The 22,061-nt window shown below is 39.6% G+C and overlaps 1 protein-coding gene across 1 annotated transcript in view; it reads right to left on the bottom strand.

Moving 5' to 3' along the window:
- Positions 1 to 239: 239 nt before the first annotated feature.
- The window catches only part of ift172 (intraflagellar transport 172), a 48,229-nt gene continuing 26,407 nt past the window's right edge, over positions 240 to 22,061 (bottom strand). Inside the window, exons 26-48 of the mRNA XM_057822279.1 lie at positions 21,672 to 21,761; positions 21,495 to 21,592; positions 21,128 to 21,263; positions 18,962 to 19,078; positions 18,750 to 18,892; positions 18,588 to 18,681; positions 14,311 to 14,375; positions 14,043 to 14,223; positions 13,857 to 13,966; positions 12,349 to 12,478; positions 9,793 to 9,891; positions 9,601 to 9,710; positions 9,448 to 9,511; positions 7,160 to 7,246; positions 6,857 to 7,078; positions 6,664 to 6,783; positions 6,392 to 6,487; positions 6,253 to 6,312; positions 5,712 to 5,810; positions 5,494 to 5,647; positions 5,325 to 5,416; positions 582 to 683; positions 240 to 505 (exon numbers count right to left, since the gene is read on the bottom strand). Coding sequence (XP_057678262.1) covers positions 594 to 683; positions 5,325 to 5,416; positions 5,494 to 5,647; positions 5,712 to 5,810; positions 6,253 to 6,312; positions 6,392 to 6,487; positions 6,664 to 6,783; positions 6,857 to 7,078; positions 7,160 to 7,246; positions 9,448 to 9,511; positions 9,601 to 9,710; positions 9,793 to 9,891; positions 12,349 to 12,478; positions 13,857 to 13,966; positions 14,043 to 14,223; positions 14,311 to 14,375; positions 18,588 to 18,681; positions 18,750 to 18,892; positions 18,962 to 19,078; positions 21,128 to 21,263; positions 21,495 to 21,592; positions 21,672 to 21,761 — 2,457 coding nt within the window. The 3' untranslated portion in view covers positions 240 to 505; positions 582 to 593. The remainder of the gene's footprint in view (positions 506 to 581; positions 684 to 5,324; positions 5,417 to 5,493; positions 5,648 to 5,711; positions 5,811 to 6,252; positions 6,313 to 6,391; positions 6,488 to 6,663; positions 6,784 to 6,856; positions 7,079 to 7,159; positions 7,247 to 9,447; positions 9,512 to 9,600; positions 9,711 to 9,792; positions 9,892 to 12,348; positions 12,479 to 13,856; positions 13,967 to 14,042; positions 14,224 to 14,310; positions 14,376 to 18,587; positions 18,682 to 18,749; positions 18,893 to 18,961; positions 19,079 to 21,127; positions 21,264 to 21,494; positions 21,593 to 21,671; positions 21,762 to 22,061) is intronic.

The following is a 22,061-nucleotide window of genomic DNA, read 5'->3' as shown; positions in this document are numbered from 1 at the left end:
TTAAAAACTCTTGTTTTCTTTTGTTTTTTTCTTGACTCAATAAAAGACATTGGTACACATTGCCAACGACTCTGTTGTTTGTTTTTACAAAGTTGGTGTTGATGGATAATTATGTTGATTATAAACATGTTTTACATTACCTGTACGGATTTGACAACATTCGGTGGTCGCCACTGTTGAGGAATAAAAACACATTTCAATTTGATAGGAAATAAAAATTGATTTTCATGGGCCAACGTTTGAGTACAAGTTTTATTACAAGGTTCTGTCTGCGTGTGTATTTCGTCCTCCACATCGGGAAGTTTCATCGATACACCACTCAGTTTAGTCTAAATGTGAATGGACTCATCGGAAGTAGACAAAATAAGATGTTTGCGATCATTTATATAAGAAGCTACAAAAACACACACAAAAATAGTTTATCATGATAACAATAAATAATGTTTGAGAGACGAAGACTTGAAATGAGGTCACTGCTATTCCAGGGTAACATTCGAGTGCAGTTCTAAAAAAAAAAAAAAAAATTAATCAGACAGGAGAAAATCGTAAATAAATAATAAGTAAATGGAATCCGTGAGAACCTTCTGCAAGCATCATTGGAAGGAGAATCCGGAAGCGGGGAGGCCGCCACACCACTGGCTGATGAACTTTAGGACGTCCTGACACTCTGGACTGTGACTTGTCTGAATATATACAGAAAAGTCCAATCACAAATTGTCAAATGACAAAAATATAATCCCGATCGAAAATGCGCCACCATACCTATTGTTGTACTGATACCATTTGTTGGCTCACGATATCAATTCGGCTATCTGGCTATGTGGTATTAGCCAATGTTGATACTGTACGGACATTACATTTTTTTGTATATACTGTAATTTTCGTGCACCTGACAATGAGCCACCACCCACCAAATTTGACATAAAAACGGCATTTGTTTAAAGATAGGCCACACTGGACTATTACCTTCAGCTGTCGTCACTGTATTATGGGATATTTAAACCAAAAGATATCCACTGGTAACACTTTATTTGACAGCGGCATCATAAGACTGTCATAAGACCAAATGAACCACCATAAAGCTTTGAACCAATTGGCTGCAAAGCTTCTTTGCTTCACGAAGCTTCATTTGGTCATCACTGTTCTCTTTGGGAGACAGTCAACTTTTGCTGCCACTTGCTGTCAACAGTGTGGTCATCCAACATGCCTCCTCGCATGCATTGCAGCGCTAAAGATGTAAATAACAAATCAAAATTCATATTCTATGCTGTTTCTTCAGTTACTATTCTATTTGTTTCATTAATTGCTAGTTATGGAAATTTGGTAACACTTTATTTGACAGTGGCCCCATAAGACATAAGACCATCATAATTATGACATGACACTGCCATGACCATTAATTAATGCTTATGACAGATATCATTATATCAGATATCAAATTATCTCCCTTTTGAATGGATGTAAAAGGTCCGAACTGGACATAAATGGAGTTAGTGACATAATTTGCTCCCAAAAACGTATAAATACGTTCTATTTTTAATTGCGTCAGTGTCCCAAAGATATATTTAGACATTTTTTATGTTTTTTTTCCAAAAGAGACATTTCTGGGTTCAGATTCAATTTAGCTCCAAAGCACAAAGCTGAAAATCCATTTTAAAGCCATAAAGCCATAAAACTGGCCACTGGAGGGCAGTAGCGCATTTGGTAAGACCCGCAACCCGATTCAACAGCAACGAACGGCTAAGCCGCACGGCTGGGGCGCCGGCGGAAGACAACCGAATGGATGCCAGGCAGCGGACGACGAGCAGAACAACCGGTAAGACGCCCGGGATGCAGAGCGCTGGACGACCGATCAGAACGACCGGGACTACTAATGCAGCAGATGATGCCTTTGAGTCCGTGCAGACCGCAGAGACTCAAAAAAATTCATCGTCATGAGACAGACGGCGATGAGGGAAAAGTTTAACCGGCTGTCACGGCCGGAACAGCGTCGTCTTTCAGTTAGTTATGTGTAAAAAAAATTGTTACTTTGCTATCAAAAGCTCTATCCAGGGGCGGACTGGTAATCTGTGGGTTCTGGAGGATCACAGAACGGCCGGTGCCCTGGACGGCCGGCGGCCGCCATTCATTATACATCACTGTTTTTGTCCCCCCTAGCCTCTGATTATCTACAGTTCGCATCCAATCCAACAGGTGGCAGCAATGCGCCTGGCTGTTCATCGCCAGTCTGATAGAAGAACGAAAGAAGCACAAAGTTGCCTTCATTGGTTCCTTGTGGAAGCAAAATGGCGACGAGCGTTAATGCACAATATGGATGGTGGTGGCAAAAAAAGAAAAGAGACGGGTGGCGCGGAGAAGGTTAGGAAGAAAAAAATTAAAGAAACTGGAGAGCGAAGCATCAAAATGTCATAAGTTGACAAATATTTTCGCAAGAAGTAGTCTGGCTGCAACGGCCACGTCGGGTAACAGCAGCCCAGCCCCGGCGTGAGAGGGGGAGCGGCAGCTGCTCAGACGTGCAGCCGGTACAGGGAGAGAGAAAAAAAGAGGGAGGAGGTAATGATAAGCTGGTGGAAGTTCGAGAGGGAAGTTCCCCAGACAAGCGCAGAGCAAGTAAAAATGGATGAAGAGGGTCACTTTCTCGGTATACTGGCAATTGTTATCCACCAGGTAGGTACATTTTAAATGAAATAAATGACAATTAAAGGGTTAGTGCCAGCTAGTCGATGTACCCGTTGGCAATCGTGTCAAGTTACAATATGCTAGTCCTACTATCACTCTCCTAAGAAAAAATATTTTAGCTGTAAGACAACGTATGCACACGCAGCAGCAATATTAATTCAGAAGAAATATAACAAAATATTAATAAAATGAATGGTTTTACTTTAAAGTTTAGGTAGTTAAATTGATACATATTTTTAATCATTTATATATCGTTTTGTTTTCTGGTTAATACTTTCCAATGAAGGTTATGTATACAGGATTTGTCTTGAAATGTTTATTGTATTTTCATTGAAATTTATTATTTGTATGGCAAGATTAATTATGGCAGGGGTCTCCAAACCGGTCCTCAAGGGCCACTGTGGGGCCTGGTTTTTCTTTCAACCGATCGAGTACCGACAGTTTAACCAATGAAGTTTCTGCTAAAACAAGCAGCACCTGACTGCAATCAACTGATTACACTTGTAAGACACCAGATTGGTGCATAGGTGTTGTCTTGTTTTGTTGGAATGAAATCCTGTGCCCGCTGCGGCCCTATGTGGAATAGTTTGGAGACCACTGAATTATGGCATAAACAATGAAATTGTTTTATAGACAGAGATATATATATTATAATTAATCGGATACATGAATGAATGAATTTATTGTCATTGTCATCATCATCATAATCATTGAAGGTTTCAGAATGTGGAATTTGCCCGAATACATAAAATTTGCTTTGAAAAATACATTCTTTCATTTGTTTATTCAGGTCTATCATAGAGCTAGTACAGAAAATGAACCCAACTCCAGTTCAGCCTTGCAGTACTTTGTCTGACCGCAAGTCAGACAGTGACAGTCTAGACATATTTTCTTCATTTTCTCTTAAAGTGCAAGAAATTGATGCATTTTACAATAAAATGTAAAAAAAAAATAAAAATAAAAAAATTCTCCCCAGGGTTGGGGGGTTGGGCGGTATGCGTCCGGACACCCCTAGGGGGTCTGTTTCCCTTCGTAAAGCGATTCTTGTGGGCTGGGCTGAGTCAAAGTCCAGGGCTGCTTTTTAGTCCCAGTCCGCCCCTGGCTCTATCTGTCTTGTTGTTTATCTTATTTTGCAAAAGGAAAACATTATTCAGATGTTTGAGATGTAACTAAAGCAAAAAATAGCTGTGTTAAAGTCAAAGTTATGTTTGAAATGTATGCTTTCACAAAAAGCTCAATTCCTCAGTTTTTTTCATCAGAAATTGGAAAATTGCTCAAACTAAGCTATTTTCTATTGCTGATTTCTAGAGAATGGAAAAAGATATGAACTAATTTTTTTCTTCTGAAGGAAGAGAGTCTAATCTTTCTTTTGATGGGTTCCATGTTTATATAGCAATAGAAGATAAGAAATAGAATTGTCTGTGGGCCTTGCAAAATCAGTCAAAATCCAGTCAAACGGCCGGGAGTGAAGGGCCTTGCTCCGGTGAAAATGGCTGGGAGGGAATGAGTTAATGACATCCATCATAAGCATTCATTAATGCCCATGATAATGTCATGCCATAATTATGACGGTCTTATGGCAGTCTTATGACGCCGCTGTCAAACAAAGTGTTACCTATGAACCCAAATAAATCACAAATAAGCCGCACTGGACCATAAGCCGCATGTTTCAAAATGAGGGAAAAAAGTAGAGGCTTGCTGTCCGAAAATTACGGTATATATTTCCCTTTTAGTACCTAACTACTGCATACTCACGAGTGTAAAATAAACACGATAATGGCTAGGTCAAACTCTGCTGAACAACCTTTGCCCCAACAAACTGTATTAGTACGTTCGTTTAGCTTATGTGCTAATCATTTACGCTATCAGAGGAGACAAGTTCGCTAACCTTAATAATACTCGTATTAAGTCCACAGACATTGGAAATAGATTGCAGTAGAACATTAGCTTAGGTTGTGTGCTAATCAAGGACGCTAACAGAAGATACAAGTTCGCTAGTTTGCTTTTTCCCTAGTTATCCCTCCTGCTAACTAAGGTAACATTTAAAGTTTATAAAACGTCAAATCCTGGCTGAATAACTCTTAATAGCTATGTTATGTTAAAATACTGGCCACGTTCGCATTTCGTTGTTCATGCATCATGTAATATTATCGTACTGTACACTTATTCAGCATGTTGTTCTCTATGATATTTTTATTTTAAATTGCCTTTCAAGATGACATCTGTTCTATTTGTTGGATTTTATCAAGTAAATTTCCCCCAAAAATGCGACTTATACTCAGGTGCGACTTATATGTTGTTTTCCTCTTCGTTGGGCATTTTATGGCTGGTACGACTTATACTCAGGTGCGACTTAAACTCCGAAAAATACGGTAGGTCCACACATAAAAAATATGCACATGAACAAAATTTAACAGAATAACTCTCCTAGGCTAAAAAAACGTATTATTTTTCTTCCTTTTCGGTGGCGCTCATAATTTCCGGCCACCTTGCGAATGGCGACCGGCGGTTGGACACCATATCTCGAAAAGCACATAGTGCGCCGCATCAGCTCGCTATTTTTTTTAGTACTAGCCATTTAATGCCGTATCAAGGCCCCTTCCCATACTAGTATCCGTATCGGTGCAATCCTCATCTTAACTCACTTTGGTGGCCATCAGGAATTTGTTCCAGTCTTCTTTATTGGCCACTTTTCCCGACGACGAAAATTCCATCTTGTTTTTTAGAACGGGATAACCTGGATGAGGTTGAGTTTTGAACATTCTTAGTCACAAAGTTGAGCTAATAATTTGAGGCTAGTGTTTTTTTTGTTACCCGTGAGAATACACGGCAGCGAGCGAAGACCGCTGTTAGCGTCCACTAGCGACGCTTCGTACGTTTTCCTCTCGTCACGTGGCAGAACTTGCTCCAGGCGACCGTACACGGCTACGGTAAGGACCCAGTTGCGGATCTCTTCTCGCTGGGAGTCCTGGTAGATGTAATGAAATATATTAGATATGGGGGTAAGGGGTATAGCATGCGGTGGTCCTTACGGAAACGCAAGGTTTGGTGGGCAGAGGAACTTCATAGGGGATGTCGGTGTCGGCAAAGTCTGAGTGATCCAAAGAGTCCAGTGTTCCGTCAGCGATGGCCTGTCAGAGTAGTGAATATATAATTATATTTTAAAAAATTTATATTGTAGGTAAACTGTTACTAGTATGAGGGATTCAATTTAGCCCGAGACATGAAATTCATTTCTCTTAGCCCTCAGATTATGTTAGAGGCAGTTAGTCAATGACCAAAAAATATATACACATACATTTATGGACAACAAACAATATTAAAATGATTTTTGGTAAAAATATATTTTTACACATGGTATAAATTATTTAAAATAGACACGTATGTATGGCAAAAAGCACTACTGATAAAAAATTTTTTTTTTTAAATACAGCTAGCTTGCTTATTGCTATCTTCTATCTAATGTTCCAATGGCACCATGCAATCCGTATTATTATTATTTTTTTTAAACCGTTCAGCACTGGTAGTAAAACATTTTTTTTTCGTTCCATAAAAATACAAAAGGAGCCTTACATCGCACACGTCCAGAAAGTGGTTGAGAAAGATGAAGGCCATGTTTTCCCAACCGGCTGCCTGTCAGGAGTTGGAAAATGAGATGTAAACATTGAAAAAATATTTTTACAAAATGACCTAAAATGGAGAATGCGCTAACCCTGCAGGCTAAACCGGCGTCGTAGAAGGCTCTGTCTGCAGGGATGAGGTCTGTGTGGCGCAGGAGAGACACGGACAGCTTGGCTGAGATGCTAGTCTGCAAAGAGGAAACAATTTTGATAAAATAATACGCGCATAAACCCTATTTATTGATTTTTTTTTTAAATTGGCAAGGGCCTTGGAAAATCCCATATCGGTCGACCTCTACTTTAATAGTGATTCTTAGTTTTTGACCAAAATCCTTTAGTTCTGTTCCAGGATTTCAATACGTACCAGTTCTTCTAGCCCACCTACAGCAGCTCTGGTGGAGTAATAGTGCGAAATAAGCAGCATCTGCTCAAATTCTCCATGAGCTGGAGTGTTTTCGCCTGCCGATTTCGACAAATTCTCACACTGACGAAAAAAAAAGTAAAAATGAATGTCGTTATTCAAGATGAATTACAACCAGGCTTAGATGAGTGAGTACCAGCTGTAGTAGAACATTCCGGATATCGGCCCACGTGCGGTAGGAATTCGGAGCCTCGGGAAGTTGGAGCATGTCGAGGAATAGCCGCTTGTAGATGTTAAAGTTCTGCGTGTTGGGTGGCGCTCCATGCTGCACGTACAGCTGCAGCGCCTTCAGAGGGCATCCCTCTTTAATGAGATGCGTGGCGTACAAGGCTACGTACTTATGGAGGATCTTAAAGTTCTGAAATCACAAGGTAATACTCATCGGCATGGTCTTCACTTAGCAAATTGCCATATTTTTTTATTTTTTTTTTTTCTCCACCTGCTTGGACGCCGTATCGAGACATTTGTCCCACTGGCCTCTTTCGGCGTACATGTCCAAAGCAGCCATGACGTCCACGCCCACCAGCTAAAGGCAAAAAAATCAATTTTTAGAAGAAAATGAAAATCAATCAAACTTGGACATTTATAATCATGCATTTAATCTGCCGCTTTAAAAATAACTGCCACTTTAACCCTTTCAGGGACAAGGGTCACTACAGTGGACATGAGTTTAACTCATTCACTGCCATCCCAGGCCAAAGAGTGTTGTGGTTGTTCGTAAAAGAGGGAAATTGATATTGAAAACACCTATTGACGACAATAGACGTCCAACTTGATCGCGTCGATGATCAGCTTGAAGCGATTGCTATCATACCCTCTCTCTTAAAATGAATTGGACAGCTATTGCCCATTGCCGTCAATGACAGGCAAAGAGTTAAGCTACAGTGCCTTGCAAAAGTATTCGGCCCCCTTGAACCTTGCAACCTTTCGCCACATTTCAGGCTTCAAACATAAAGATATAAAATCTTAATTTTTTTGTCAAGAATCAACAACAAGTGGGACACAATCGTGAAGTGGAACAAAATTTATTGGATAATTTAAACTTTTTTAACAAATTAAAAACTGAAAAGTGGGGCGTGCAATATTATTCGGCCCCCTTGCGATAATACTTTGAAGCGCCACCTTTTGCTCCAATTACAGCTGCAAGTCGCTTGGGGTATGTTTCTATCAGTTTTGCACATCGAGAGACTGACATTCTTGCCCATTCTTCCTTGCAAAACAGCTCGAGCTCAGTGAGGTTGGATGGAGAGTGTTTGTGAACAGCAGTCTTCAGCTCTGTCCACAGATTCTCGATTGGATTCAGGTCTGGACTTTGACTTGGCCATTCTAACACCTGGATACGTTTATTTTTTAACCATTCCATTGTAGATTTGGCTTTATGTTTTGGATCATTGTCCTGTTGGAAGATAAATCTCCGTCCCAGTCTCAGGTCTTGTGCAGATACCAACAGGTTTTCTTCCAGAATGTTCCTGTATTTGGCTGCATCCATCTTCCCATCAACTTTAACCATCTTCCCTGTCCCTGCTGAAGAAAAGCAGGCCCAAACCATGATCCTGCCACCACCATGTTTGACAGTGGGGATGGTGTGTTCAGGGTGATGAGCTGTTTTGCTTTTACGCCAAACATATCGTTTTGCATTGTGTCCAAAAAGTTCAATTTTGGTTTCATCTGACCAGAGCACCTTCTTCCACATGTTTGGTGTGTCTCCCAGGTGGCTTGTGGCAAACTTTAAACAAGACTTTTTATGGATATCTTTGAGAAATGGCTTTCTTCTTGCCACTCTTCCATAAAGGCCAGATTGGTGCAGTGTATGACTGATTGTTGTCCTATGGACAGACTCTCCCACCTCAGCTGTAGATCTCTGCAGTTCATCCAGAGTGATCATGGGCCTCTTGGCTGCATCTCTGATCAGTTTTCTCCTTGTTTGAGAAGAAAGTTTGGAAGGACGGCCGGGTCTTGGTAGATTTGCAGTGGTCTGATGCTCCTTCCATTTCAATATGATGGCTTGCACAGTGCTCCTTGAGATGTTTAAAGCTTGGGAAATCTTTTTGTATCCAAATCCGGCTTTAAACTTCTCCACAACAGTATCTCGGACCTGCCTGGTGTGTTCCTTGGTTTTCATAATGCTCTCTGCACTTTAAACAGAACCCTGAGACTATCACAGAGCAGGTGCATTTATACGGAGACTTGATTACACACAGGTGGATTCTATTTATCATCATCGGTCATTTAGGACAACATTGGATCATTCGGAGATCCTCACTGAACTTCTGGAGTGAGTTTTGCTGCACTGAAAGTAAAGGGGCCGAATAATATTGCACGCCCCACTTTTCAGTTTTTTATTTGTTAAAAAAGTTTAAATTATCCAATAAATGTTGTTCCACTTCACGATTGTGTCCCACTTGTTGTTGATTCTTGACAAAAAAATTAAATTTCATATCTTTATGTTTGAAGCCTGAAATGTGGCGAAAGGTTGCAAGATTCAAGGGGGCCGAATACTTTTGCAAGGCACTGTAATTTTCAGTAGAAAACTCGATTACTAAACTATTCGATAGCTGTAGCTCTAAAATACTTGCTAGCAAGACTAAAACTACAATTGGGTGTATAAAATAATGCCCCATGACCTGCAAGTTTGAGACCCCTGTCCTATATGAATGTAATAAAAACATTGAAGAAAAAAATAAATCATAATTCTTGCATGAAAGGGTTAAGCCAGACTGGACATACCGACTCTACTTTGCCCTGGTTCTTTAAGTGTTCCTTGTACTTCTGGTCCACATAGCTCTCGTACCTGCAGGAGATATATATAACCATATGCGTGGTTTTTGATGTTTCTCTGTTATTTTTAAGACATTTCGAGAGAAAAACTATGTGTCATACCTTGGCTCCAGTTCCTTAGCCACCCTCTTGGCTTTGTTCCACTCATCCCCCTCCATGAGAACGTTTATGGCGTCCTTGATCAGGCCCACGTGTATGTACTGCTCAGCGGCCTTTTATGCGACACGTGTTAAAATAAAATCAATCCAACTGCGTGTATGTTCAGTGTACAAATGTGTGTGTACGAAGACGTACAGTGTTGTACTTCCGGAGCTGGGCCAAACGAGGTCCCACCACCTGAATCACCTTCACGGCTCGCTCCTCACCCAGGAACTTAATTGAAAGGTCAGCGGCCTGGACGAAATAAACGACAATAAGATTTATATTATTGGTAGCCTACTACTAAAAAACAGGGCAGAGAACAAAATATTAGTCTTGATAGTTGTAGGAACATCAATCACCAACAAAGTCCTGGAACAAATTAAATTCGTATATAGCGGTACAACTGTAATATGCTCCAAGAAGACTGTGTAGGCCCCCTCGTTTCAGTATGGGCACACAAATACACAACAGTGAAGGTTTTCATCAGGCTTTATGTAACATTGATTTAGTAAATGCCAAACAGAAAAGTAGCAGTGTAGAGTGTGTGCCCTGTGGTAATGTCACCATACAGCCCTATTCATATTGTTTGTATAGTGTCTGTTTGTGTCAATATTGTCATAGATTGTGTTAATTTGGAATGGTTATTTGTTTTATTACAATTTTTTGGCACTGTTACAAAGTTTTATTGACACTTTGCACCAGACATCCCACTCTGTGGTTGCTAGTTTGGAATAGATTGCCATTTATTTACATATTTAAATAAAAAATGTGTCATTAATTAACACATCTGCCATGTTTTTTTTTTTTCATTTTTCTTTTCTAAATTCAGTGATTGAGTGAGTGATCCTGTGAATGATCGGTGATCCATTTGAACTGGGAGGTACTTCCAAAATTCCAAATGGATGCAAGTCGATCTCCATCAAAGCTAACCAATGAGTGATAAAATATCCTTCTACAAGTGGATACGGCTTAAGTGCTTATTGGAAACAAGCTACATGAAAATCAATAGAGACCTGATAGTGATACATCCATGCATAACAGGATGTTGAATATACAATGTCTACATTTCCAACTTCTGGGTGGAGTTTAGATATAGCGGAAAACACACACAAGACTGAAAAAGCAGTTTCTGCTCTTGCACTCCTCTTTAAAAGAAAATGCTGTATTTTAAGCCAAAACAAATGTTGTGTTTGATAGAACAATATGTCAATATGCTGCCATAGCAGATTCATGGCGCATTAAGCCCCCGAACTATTTTTAATTTGTCCGTTTCACCCTGGAAACCCCCGTTTACAGATGTCGTGCAACCGCTTTTGTTTCAACCCAGCCATAAAACGAAGATCATTCATTATATTCATTATTCTAAATGTCTCTCATTTTTAGCTTAGAATCATTAATTGATGTCTTCTATTTCGTTAAAAAAAAAAAAAAACGACTTTAAACAATTATTCACTCGATAATTTTAAACTTTTAAACAAATGATGTCGCAATGAAAAAAATGGCGTCTGTAAAAAAGTCAGGGATATCTACCTCATAACTATCGCTTAATTGTATTTTTTATATGATAAATAATCGATCCAAACAAAGAAAAACGTTAAAAAGGGTAAATATATGGAAAAGAACATCTCGACCACTCCTTGATGTCTGCGATTTCTGCATCGCAACCCTTGTTATATTACCATGTTTCACCCATAAAATCCCCCCAAAATCCAGCTGTGGCCATTCACAGTTATGTCTTGACACTCAGTGATACATGCTACATGGAGTTTTTGGATCGAAACAAGGTAAGTATGCGATAATATCTCGTTAAAAGTCATGGCGTCTGTAATTCTGCTTTCGTGTGCTCTCACCTCCAGATAGGGTTTTGCTGTTTATGCCGCTTTTGTTTCAACCCAGCCATAAAACAAAGGTCATTAATTATATTTTTTATTCAAAATGTCTGTCATTTTTAGCTTAGAATCGTTAATTTATATGTAATACCGGTATTTGGTTAAAAAAAAAAAAAAAAAGACTTTAAAAAATTATTCACTCGCATATTTTAAACTTTTAAACAAATGAGGTCACAATGAAAAAAAAATGGCGTCCGTAAAAAAGTCACGGATGTGTACCTCATAACTATCGCTTAATTGTATTTTTTTGTCACTGTCGCATTTTCTCCAATATGTTAGATGATAAATAATCGATCCAAACAAAACAAACATTTAAAAGGGTAAATATAGGAAAAAGAACATCTCGACCACTCCTTGATGTCTGCGATTTCTGCATCGCGACCCTTGTTGTTTACCATGTTTACCATGTTTCACCCATAAAATCCCCCAAAAATCCAGCTGTGGCCATTCACAGTTGTGTCTTGACACTCCGTGATACATGCTACATGGAGTTTTTGGATCGTAACAAGGTAAGTACGCGATAATATCTCGTTAAAGTCATGGCGTCTGTAATTCTGCTCTCGCCTACTCTCACCTCCAGATAGGGTTTTGCTGTTTAAAAAACTTTTTTTTTTTTAAAAATGCCCTCCAGTTCAAAAATTTCATTCCCCTAGAAAATTGAGATTTTAAGCTTTCCAATGATGTATCACAAATGCATATCGGACAATTTTGAAATTTGGCCAAACTGGGGGTCTCAGAGCGGAACTTGATTGTTTTCCGCCATAAATCAATATCTGACAGTACAAGTTGAACTAAAAGGAGCGAAGTAGGCGATGTTAACCTTGATCCAGTACTTTTCCATGAGGGCTGTGTTGGGATCGTCCTTTATCTTTAGGTAACACTCCACTGCCCGGGAATACTCGCCCGACTGCTCCCATTCCCGAGCCTGTTCCACCAGACCCTGAATGCCCCTGAAACACAAAACAAGTAGCGTCTTTTTCTGACCTTAAGTCGCAGTTTTTTCCCCCTTATAGTTTGGCCAGGGGTGCAACGGCTACAGACATCCAATCTATTTTAACTGCGATTATTAGATCCCAGTTGAAATGGATTAGACGTCTATTGCCGTCAATATATGTTTTCAATATGAATTTCCTTCTTTTATTCACTACCACAACACATACTCTGTGACCTTGGCTGGCATTTAATGAGTTAAACAAAAGTCCAATAAAAAGTGCTCAACCTCTTCACCCGGTTTTAAAGAAATTCATAATGCGACGCATGCAAGAAAAGCACAAAATCAGAGAGACGGAGTTGAATAATTCAGTGTTGTCTTGCTTAAAACGGCCATCTTCCTCCACGGTTTCCACGGGTAACGTTTGATGTTTTCTCCCACCAGTCGTCAAGCTGCCAAGTTATTCCTGTTTGGGTCGAGCTGCAGCTTTGTGCATGCCTTCAAGTCGCCCCAGGAGATTCAAATTCTTTTCTTTTCAAAGCCAACATCTCTCAGCATCATTAGACGCTGTGGTCGATGAGCAGTCGAACACCGAGCTAATAAGAGATTTTTTTGTTTTTGCTCCATGGCAACTAGAAGAGTCAGTGTAGGTGGTATGACTATGAACGTGTAGAGAGTGAAGGGACACATAACGAAAATTTGATTTATCGTGAGTGGGGCGGCTATGATTAATTGACAACCAATCGATTGTCGAATTAATTAACAATTATTTTGATAGCTGATAAATGATTTACAGATGTTGACATAAATATCGTCCAAATCCTCCAAACCGTCCAAAAATAAAATAAATAGTAAATATACTCTTAGTGATTAAAAAAAATCAAAATAAATTTTAATAACAAATCTTTTTTTTTTTTTTTTAGATATTGAATAAATCTTATTTATTATTTTAATGTATTTTTTACATTTAAAAAAAATATAAAAACAAAAATGGTAAAAAAAAACAACTTTATTTTAAATTACATTTTAAAATATTATGAACAAATAAAACAAAGCTGTTCAAGTAAATGTATTCTTTTTTATTTTCTGATTTTTTGCAGTAAACAATAAAGAGTAAAGTTGAATTGAGTAAATATTCTCTTATATAATGGTAATTTATATTTTTTATTAATTGTATTTTTACATTTATCCCCCCAATTTTTTGTAATATTTCTGTTAAAATTGTATTTTTTTTTTATTAGAAAAAAGGAAAAAGCAACACTAAATATTCTAATTATTTAATTTAACAAAAAATAATTTTTAAATTAAAAAAAGCAAAAAAAAAAAAGCAAATATTCTGGTTTTTCTACTTTTAAAAAAATATCTTACCCTTCATTTTTCAAAAGCAAGACCCTCACCTCATTCCCTTTTTAGTGGCCTCCCTCTCATACTCCTCCTGAAGAAATGAGAGCTTATTGGGCAGGTACTCCTTGCAAATGCGCATGGCGTCGCTCCACATGTCCGCATCCTGAAAAACACAATATTATTACACCTCCCTCCATAAAAACTTGAACAACAGACTGACCCAAAAAAATAAATCACACCTTGTAGAATTTGACAGCAAGGTCAGATCTCTCTGCTCGGAGCAGGAGTGCTTCAGCTTTCTGGAAGTCTTTCTGTTCAAAGCAGAACTTAGCGTGTCCCACTAAAACCTCCGAAACGCTGTCTGGATCGTGGCTTTCAGCCACTCGCTGTGCACTGCCCCAGTCTTTGTGGTGAACGTACCTGGTAGAGATGCACATAAAAGGTACTCACTTCCAAATAGAAAATGCTGAATGTCATTGATTGCCATCAATGACAGCCAATACTCACATGAGCACAGCTTCTTTAGGCTTCCCCGCTTTAATAAACTCTACCTCTGCTTCTGCAAACTTGCCCTAGAAGCAAAAATGGCATATTTAGTAGTGTTGCACCGATGATAGTAATACTGTGATCCCTCGTTTTTCACGGTAAATGGAGACCACAGCTCCCGGCGATAAGTGAAAAAACCGTGAAGTAGCGAAAAAAATGTTTTTTTTCCCTTCAATGTATTTATTCAGATTTACCATTCAGATTTGGAAAGAGATACAGTGGGGCAAATAAGTATTTAGTCAACCACCAATTGTGCAAGTTCTCCTGCTTGAAAAGATAGAGAGGCCTGTAATTGTCAACATGGGTAAACCTCAACCATGAGAGACAGAATACTTCTGCTCCTCACTGTATATACATACAAGTTTTTTTTAAACTACGGTATACTTTGGGGGGAAAAAGTGAAAAAACATGTCTTATATGTACAGTGGGGCAAATAAGTATTTAGTCAACCACTAATTGTCCAAGTTCTCCCACTTGAAAACATTAAAGAGGCCTATAATTGTCAACATGGGTTAACCTCAACCATGAGAGACAGAATGTGAAAAAAAAAAAAAAAAAGAAAGAAAATCGCATTGTTTGATTTTTAAAGAATGTATTTCCAAATTACAGTGGAAAATAAGTTTTTGGTCACCTACAAACAAGCAAGATTTCTGGCTGTCGAAGAGGTCCAACTTCTTCTAACGTGGTCTAACGAGGCTCCACTTGCTACCTATATTAATGGAACCTGTTTTAACTCATTATCGGTAGAAAAGACACCTGTCCACAACCTCAGTCAGTCACACTCCAAACTCCACTATGGCCATGACCAAAGAGCTGTCGAAGGACACCAGAGACAGAATTGTAGATCTGCACCAGGCTGGGAAGACTGAATCTGCAATAGGTAAAACGCTTAATGTAAAGAAATCAACTGTGGGAGCAATTATTAGAAAATGGAGGACATTCAAGACCACTGATAATCTCCCTCGATCTGGGGCTCCATGCAAGATCTCACCCTGTGGCGTCAAAATGATAACAAGAACGGTGAGCAAAAATCCCAGAACCACACGGGGGGACATAGTGAATGACCTACAGAGAGCTGGGACCACAGTAACGAAGGCTACTATCGTAACACAATGCGCCGCCAGGGACTCAAATCCTGCACTGCCAGACATGTCCCCCTGCTGAAGAAAGTACACGTCCAGGCCCGTCTGCGGTTCGCTAGAGAGCATTTGGATGATCCAAAAGAGGACTGGGAGAATGTGTTATGGTCAGATGAAACCAATATAGAACTTTTTGGTAGAAACACAGGTTCTTGTGTTTGGAGGAGAAAGAATACTGAATTGCATCCGAAGAACACCATACCCACTGTAAAGCATGGGGGTGGAAACACCATGCTTTGGGGCTGTTTTTCTGCAAAGGGACCAGGACGACTGATCTGTGTAAAGGAAAGAATGAATGGGGCCATGTATTGAGAGATTTTGAGTGAAAATCTCTTTCCATCAGCAAGGGCATTGAAGATGAGATGTGGCTGGGTCTTTCAGCATGACAATGATCCCAAACACACAGGCAGGGCAACAAAGGAGTGGATTCATAAGAAGCATTTCAAGGTCCTGGAGTGGCCTAGCCAGTCTCCAGATCTCAACCCTATAGAACATCTGTGGAGGGAGTTGAAAGTTCGTGTTGCCCAACGGCAGCCCCAAAACATCACTGCTCTAGAGGAGATCTGCATGGAGGAATGGGCCAAAATACCAGCAACAGTGTGTGAAAAGCTTGTGAAGAGTTACAGAAAATGTTTGGCCTCTGTTATTGCCAACAAAGGGTACATAAAGTATTGAGATGAACTTTTGGTATTGACCAAATACTTATTTTCCACCATAATTTTGCAAATAAATTCTTTAAAAATCAAACAATGTGATTTTCTGTTTTTTTGGTCACATTCTGTCTCTCATGGTTGAGGTTTACCCATGTTGACAATTACAGGCCTCTCTAATATTTTCTCTCTAATATTTTCAAGTGGGAGAACTTGCACAATTAGTGGTTGACTAAATAATTATTTGCCCCACTGTACATATAAGACATGTTTTTTCACTTTTTTCCCCCCAAAGTATAGTTAAAAAAAACTTTTATGTATATACAGTGAGGAGCAGAAGTATTTGCGCCGCTTGTGATTTTGCAAGTTCACCCACTTAGAAAATATGTAGATGTCTGAAATTTCAATCATAGATGCATTTCTACTTATAGAGACATTATCTAAAAAAAATAATAATCCGGAACTCACATTGTATGATTTTTCAAGAATGTATTTTTAATTTACTGGGTTTCATAAGTATTTGTACCCCTGAGAAAATCAGTGCTGATACTGTATTTAGTGCAGAAGCCTTTGTTTTCAATGACAGAGGTCAGACGCTTTCTGTAGTTCTTCACCAGGTTTTCACATATGGAAACGGGGATTTTGGCTCATTCCTCCACACAAATCTCCACTAGATCTGTCAAGTTTCCACGCAGTCGTTGAGAAACACAAAGTTTCAGCTATATCCAAAGATTTTCTACTGGATTAAGGTCTGGAGACTGGCTAGGCCACTCTAGAATCTTGATATACTTTTCACGCAGCCACTGCTTGGTCAGCTTGGCTATGTGCTTCGGATCATTGTCATGTTGGAAGATCCAGCCATGACTCATCTTCAAGTCTCTGACTGAGGGAAGGAGGTTGTGGCTCAAAATCTGACGATACATTTCACCATTCATCCTCTGCTTTATACAGTACAGTCGTTCTGTCCCCTCTGCTGAAAAGCAGCCGCAACGCATGAGGTTTCCACCCCCATACTTCACAGTGGGGATTGTGTTCTTGGAATTGTACTCATCCTTCTTTTTCCTCCACACACGACGAGTAAAGTTTGCACCAAAATGTATTTTGATCTCATCTGACCACATGACTTTCTCCCATGACCCCTCTGCATCATTTAGATGGTGCCTGGCAAACTTCAGACGGGCCTTCAGATGTATTGGCGCGACAGGGGAAGCTTCTGCGCAATGCATGGTTTTAAACCATTGCACCATAGTGTTCTACTGACAGTAAACTTTGAAACTGTGCATCCAGCTCTCTTTAGGTCATTGACCAGCTCCTGCTGAGCCCTTACTTTTCTCATCATAAGTGATGCCCCACGAGGAGAGATTTTACATGGAGCCTGTCCGAGGTAGATTATCAGTCATGTTTAGCCTTTTCCATTTTCTAACAATTGCTGCACCTCTTAATTTATTCCCATAGCTTTTTCCAGCTTTGTGGAGCTCAACAGTTTTTTCTCTTGTGTCTTTCAAAAGCTCTCTGGTCTTGCCCATGGTAGCAGCTGGATTATGACTGACTATGGGATGCACAGGTAACTGAGCTCAAACGGATGGTTGGTGGGTGGCTACTCGTGGGGTAAAGGTAGACTTTTTTTTTCAGGTAGACTAACAACTCTTTGAATGTCATAATTATAGCTGATTCTCAGGGGTACAAATTCTTATGTAGCCCAGTAAATTCCAAATAAATTATTTTAAAAATCATACAATGTGATTTCTGGATTGTTTTTTAGATTATGTCTCAATAAGTGAAAATGCATCTATGATTGAAATTTCAGACCTCTACCTATTAAGTCTAAGTGGGTGAACTTGCAAAATCACAAGGGGTGCAAATACTTCTGCTCCTCACTGTATATATTTTAATAATGGTTTTTAAGCACTTCAAATGCAATAACTATGATAAGTTTTAAACATGTTACTGTTCCAATGAATTATTTTTCAAAAGAATAAAGTAGAAAAATGCTTGTCTTTATTAAATGCTTCATTGCGTGAGTCCACTCAAATCCACTCACTTACACACAATGAGTTGCCACAGCAGCTGTTTAACAAGTTACACGATGATTGACGCATGGTGTGCTTTATTCATTTATTTATTTTTTATTTTGAAGAAGAAAAAAAAATCCGAGATGGACTGAGGCCGCGAACTTTGAAGCGCGATGTAGCGAGGGATCACTGTACTGTGATCTTGATTGACTGAGTTGAATTAACTTCAGGATTTCCCTCTAGATATTTAATAAACCTGGAGGGGTGCAGTCCAGTTTTAAAATGTTATTGTTAAACTTAGAATGTTGAGTTCAAACTACTTAAAACGTTGAGGTTTAAGCCATTAACTTGTTTTTTTTTGTTGTCTATCAAAACTCGACATTTCAATTTCAAGTTTTGCCTGCTTATTTTTTTTAACACAGAAGCTTAAAATATACCTCATCTTCCAAGTACATGGCGTGTTTCAGGTGGATTTCAGGTATTTTATCCTTGCTGGAAAGGCGAGCCAGTTCGAAGGCAAAGTCGAATAAACTACAAAAACAAAGAAGCACATCATCATTTTGAAAATGTGGACAGTTTGTTGGCAGCATGGCACTTACAAGCTATTTGATGCTGACTCAATGCCGTATTCCAGCAGGCCAAACTTTGTGAGAAGCTTGACCGCCGCCTCGCCGCCCAGACTCCTGGCCCACAGGTAGCCCACTTGCTTCTGAGCGTTGGGACCGCCATAATTTTTAGCGATCTGAAGCACGAAATGCATGAGTATCATATTCTGTTTCATACAAAAGTATATGTGTGTTTGTGCGTGTACCCGATACGCATCCTCCCACATGTCACGAATTCGATACATGTTGACAGCGGCTTTCCAGTCTTTGGCCTCCATTAGATGATGTTCCGCTTCTGAAAACTTGGCTTCAGCTTCCAGCTCCTTTGAACATTTATCAAGGAAAATGTCTGATTTTCTGCGATCGATTCCCTTTCGCTCACAGAAAAAGCAAACGATGTGCTCTATTCATTCAAATTACAAAAAGGTGAAAAAAGCAGTAGTTTACTTAAAATTTAAAAATGTAAAATAATACAAAATCTCTTATTTCTAGTCCCTGATTTTTCATTGAGGACTTCGGGATTTTCGTTTGAACTTTATTTTAGCGAGAAACAACTTGAAAAGATGCATTCTACAGGCTTCGGACACCTTTTTCATGTCCAAATTTAAGCAATTTTTAAGCACTTTCAAGACCAGTTTTACAGTTTTTCCAGTACTCATGAACGTACTCAAACCCACTGTACTCTAGGGAGCGACGATGTGACGCAGAACATTAAAGTGCCTGTGACAGGATAAACAAAAGTTTTAATAGCATATAATGTGAATTAAAATGATATTTTGAGACAATTCGACTATATACAACAATTTGGCAAAACACAGATGACGAGAAATAGTAATAATCCGCCGTTTAGCCCCGCCTGTCATTATAGCGTTCTTGTGTCCCCAGCTGGGTGGTAACGTCGGCAGAGTAATGATTTCAGCTGATTTAGAATTCAGCCCATGGAGGGGGAAGATTCGACGAAGAGAGCCGCAAAATGTCATTGTTTCAGTCTCTCCAATATTTTTGCAGGATATTCTTTTTACTGAAGTATTTTTCCCCAATTGCTAAATAAATGGTATGGTCATGACAAATAACAGACTTGTGCTAAATGGAATATAAAATATTAAAAATCATTTATTCAGTACGACATGGCAAAATTACAGCACAATGGTCAAAACTGCCGACTTCTTAAATCTCCCCAACGGTATTTTATGCCACCGGAGTTAGTCCGGCTGTTGCCATTTCCCTGGCCCGGCATCGGAGATGGAGGAAAGAGCGAACAAAACAGGAGGCGTGACAGCTATGCGACATGCTAACCCGAACCGAGCGGCTTTTCCAAGTCTTTTTCTCACCTTTTGAAAACGAAAAATCACACAAAACTACCCCAACTCATGTCACACTCGGCAGCGATGTTGATTGTCTTCACCGATCGGCCAGCCCCTGATGGCGAGCAAGTTTGGGCTGGTGGTTCTGCTGTGGCCCCGGCCTGTAGGCAGTGTTCGTCACCGGTGTTCTGCCAAATTTTGCACCCTTATAATATTTTGGTCCCAAAGCTTTTGTGGCGGTGAATAAGCCCTCTTTTACATTCAGTTGGACTTTCAATGTTATCCAAGGGTACTAGATAAAGAACTTAAATCATACATGTGCAACACGAAAATGGACACAATCGAGAGCCGGAGACGAGAGCGGGGGGCTCCTCAAGCCTAAACCGAAAATAGCGCATTCTCGGTGGGCAAGTGAAGGGGACCGAGGGGGCTGGATCGGCCAGCCCCCATTGGCCAGCAAGTTTCGGCTCGTCGTTCTGCTGCGGCCCCAGCAGTCTGAGTCACAGCCTATTGGATTACTACTAGATTCCCGGGTAACTTCCTGTTTTGTAACCCAAAACAACAGGAAGTGACCCAGAAATGGCCCCAAAATCAACAGGAAGTGACTGAAAATCAACAGCAAATGGCCTGAAATGATCCAAAATTAAACTTATTGGTTTCCATTGACCGCTATAGACGTCCAATCCCTTTGATGTGGGAGGGATGGCAGCGAATGAATGAACTACAAATGAATTGGACGTCTACTAGTGGTGAACTCAATTTTAATTCACAGCAGCAGAATAAAACAAGCTTGTTTTCCTGTTGATTTGTTGTTTTGTAGACTATCCTAGAATGATTACCTGACCCATGTATCGATAATCATTATATCGAAAGTATAATCCAAGCATTTTCAAGGTTTCCAAGGACCCGTACAAACCCTGATTCTAGTCCGTCTATTTAATGTCAAATCCAAATCAACTGAGCAGGGAAACATGTCATAATCGTTGTATAATATTTCATCATATAATTCAAAATGTACTATATTGTGGCGTAACGTTAACCTATCATGAGATAAAAAGTAGAACTCACTTTAGCCAGGTGTTGGTGTGTATTCGTCAACAGGTCAGGGTGATGTTTGGCCACTAGGCGGACCACGTCGTCGAACATCTGCTTTTTCTTGTACATGGCGATGGCTAAGTCTGTTTGGTTCACTGTAGAAAATAACCTGAGGAGATACCACATGAAAAAAAAGCTAAAAATGTACACTTCAAAACAAAAATGTCTCACTTTCTGTGCCTTTTGCCAACCCTTGAGGCTCCCAATCAAAATTGATTGGATGCCAAGCGGCATCAATGGCAGCAAATAACTTAACAATTAAACAGTTAATAGTAATAACCAAAAAATGAAAATTAATATGGCTCATTGGGAGATTTTGCTGACAAACAAATGCAAATACCTCTCAGCCTCCTTAAATTTGCCATCTCGCTCCATTTCCTGCGCTCGCCGCACATAAAGCTCAGTGACTTCCTCTTTACTCATGCACTTAAGTGCCAACTGCGTCACAAAACAACAGCAGCATCCACATGACAATCTTTATTTTGAATGTTTAGTCAATAAAAAGACAAAAGAAAACCTTGTGAGCCTTCTCCCAGCATCCTGCTGTCGTGTACATGTCAATGGCATCCTTGATGTGGCCCGCCTTGACAAACAGGTGCTCTGCCACCTGCAGAACACATACAAATGCTGAAAATGGTAATGATTACATTCAAAATGTTTGTCTGGTTATGTTTAAAGGAGCACTAGGTAACTTTTCAGTTTTGGTCGATTTTAGCAACGCAGGTGGACGAAAGCGGTAGTGTTTTGCCTTAAAGTGCCTTTGACACCAAAATGCATGTTTATTTCATAATTCATGTGGTTTTTTTATGCTCCTGAATGAAATGGACTGCTTGGATGTGTGTGGAAGCGATCGTTTTATTTATACCATTTTTGGGAAAATGAGTGACTTCTGGTTCCAGTTTTGGGT

The sequence above is a fragment of the Corythoichthys intestinalis genome, chromosome 19, assembly GCF_030265065.1.
Source record: "Corythoichthys intestinalis isolate RoL2023-P3 chromosome 19, ASM3026506v1, whole genome shotgun sequence".
Classification (NCBI taxonomy): Eukaryota; Metazoa; Chordata; class Actinopteri; order Syngnathiformes; family Syngnathidae; genus Corythoichthys; species Corythoichthys intestinalis.
This window is presented reverse-complemented; position numbering and strand designations above follow the sequence as displayed.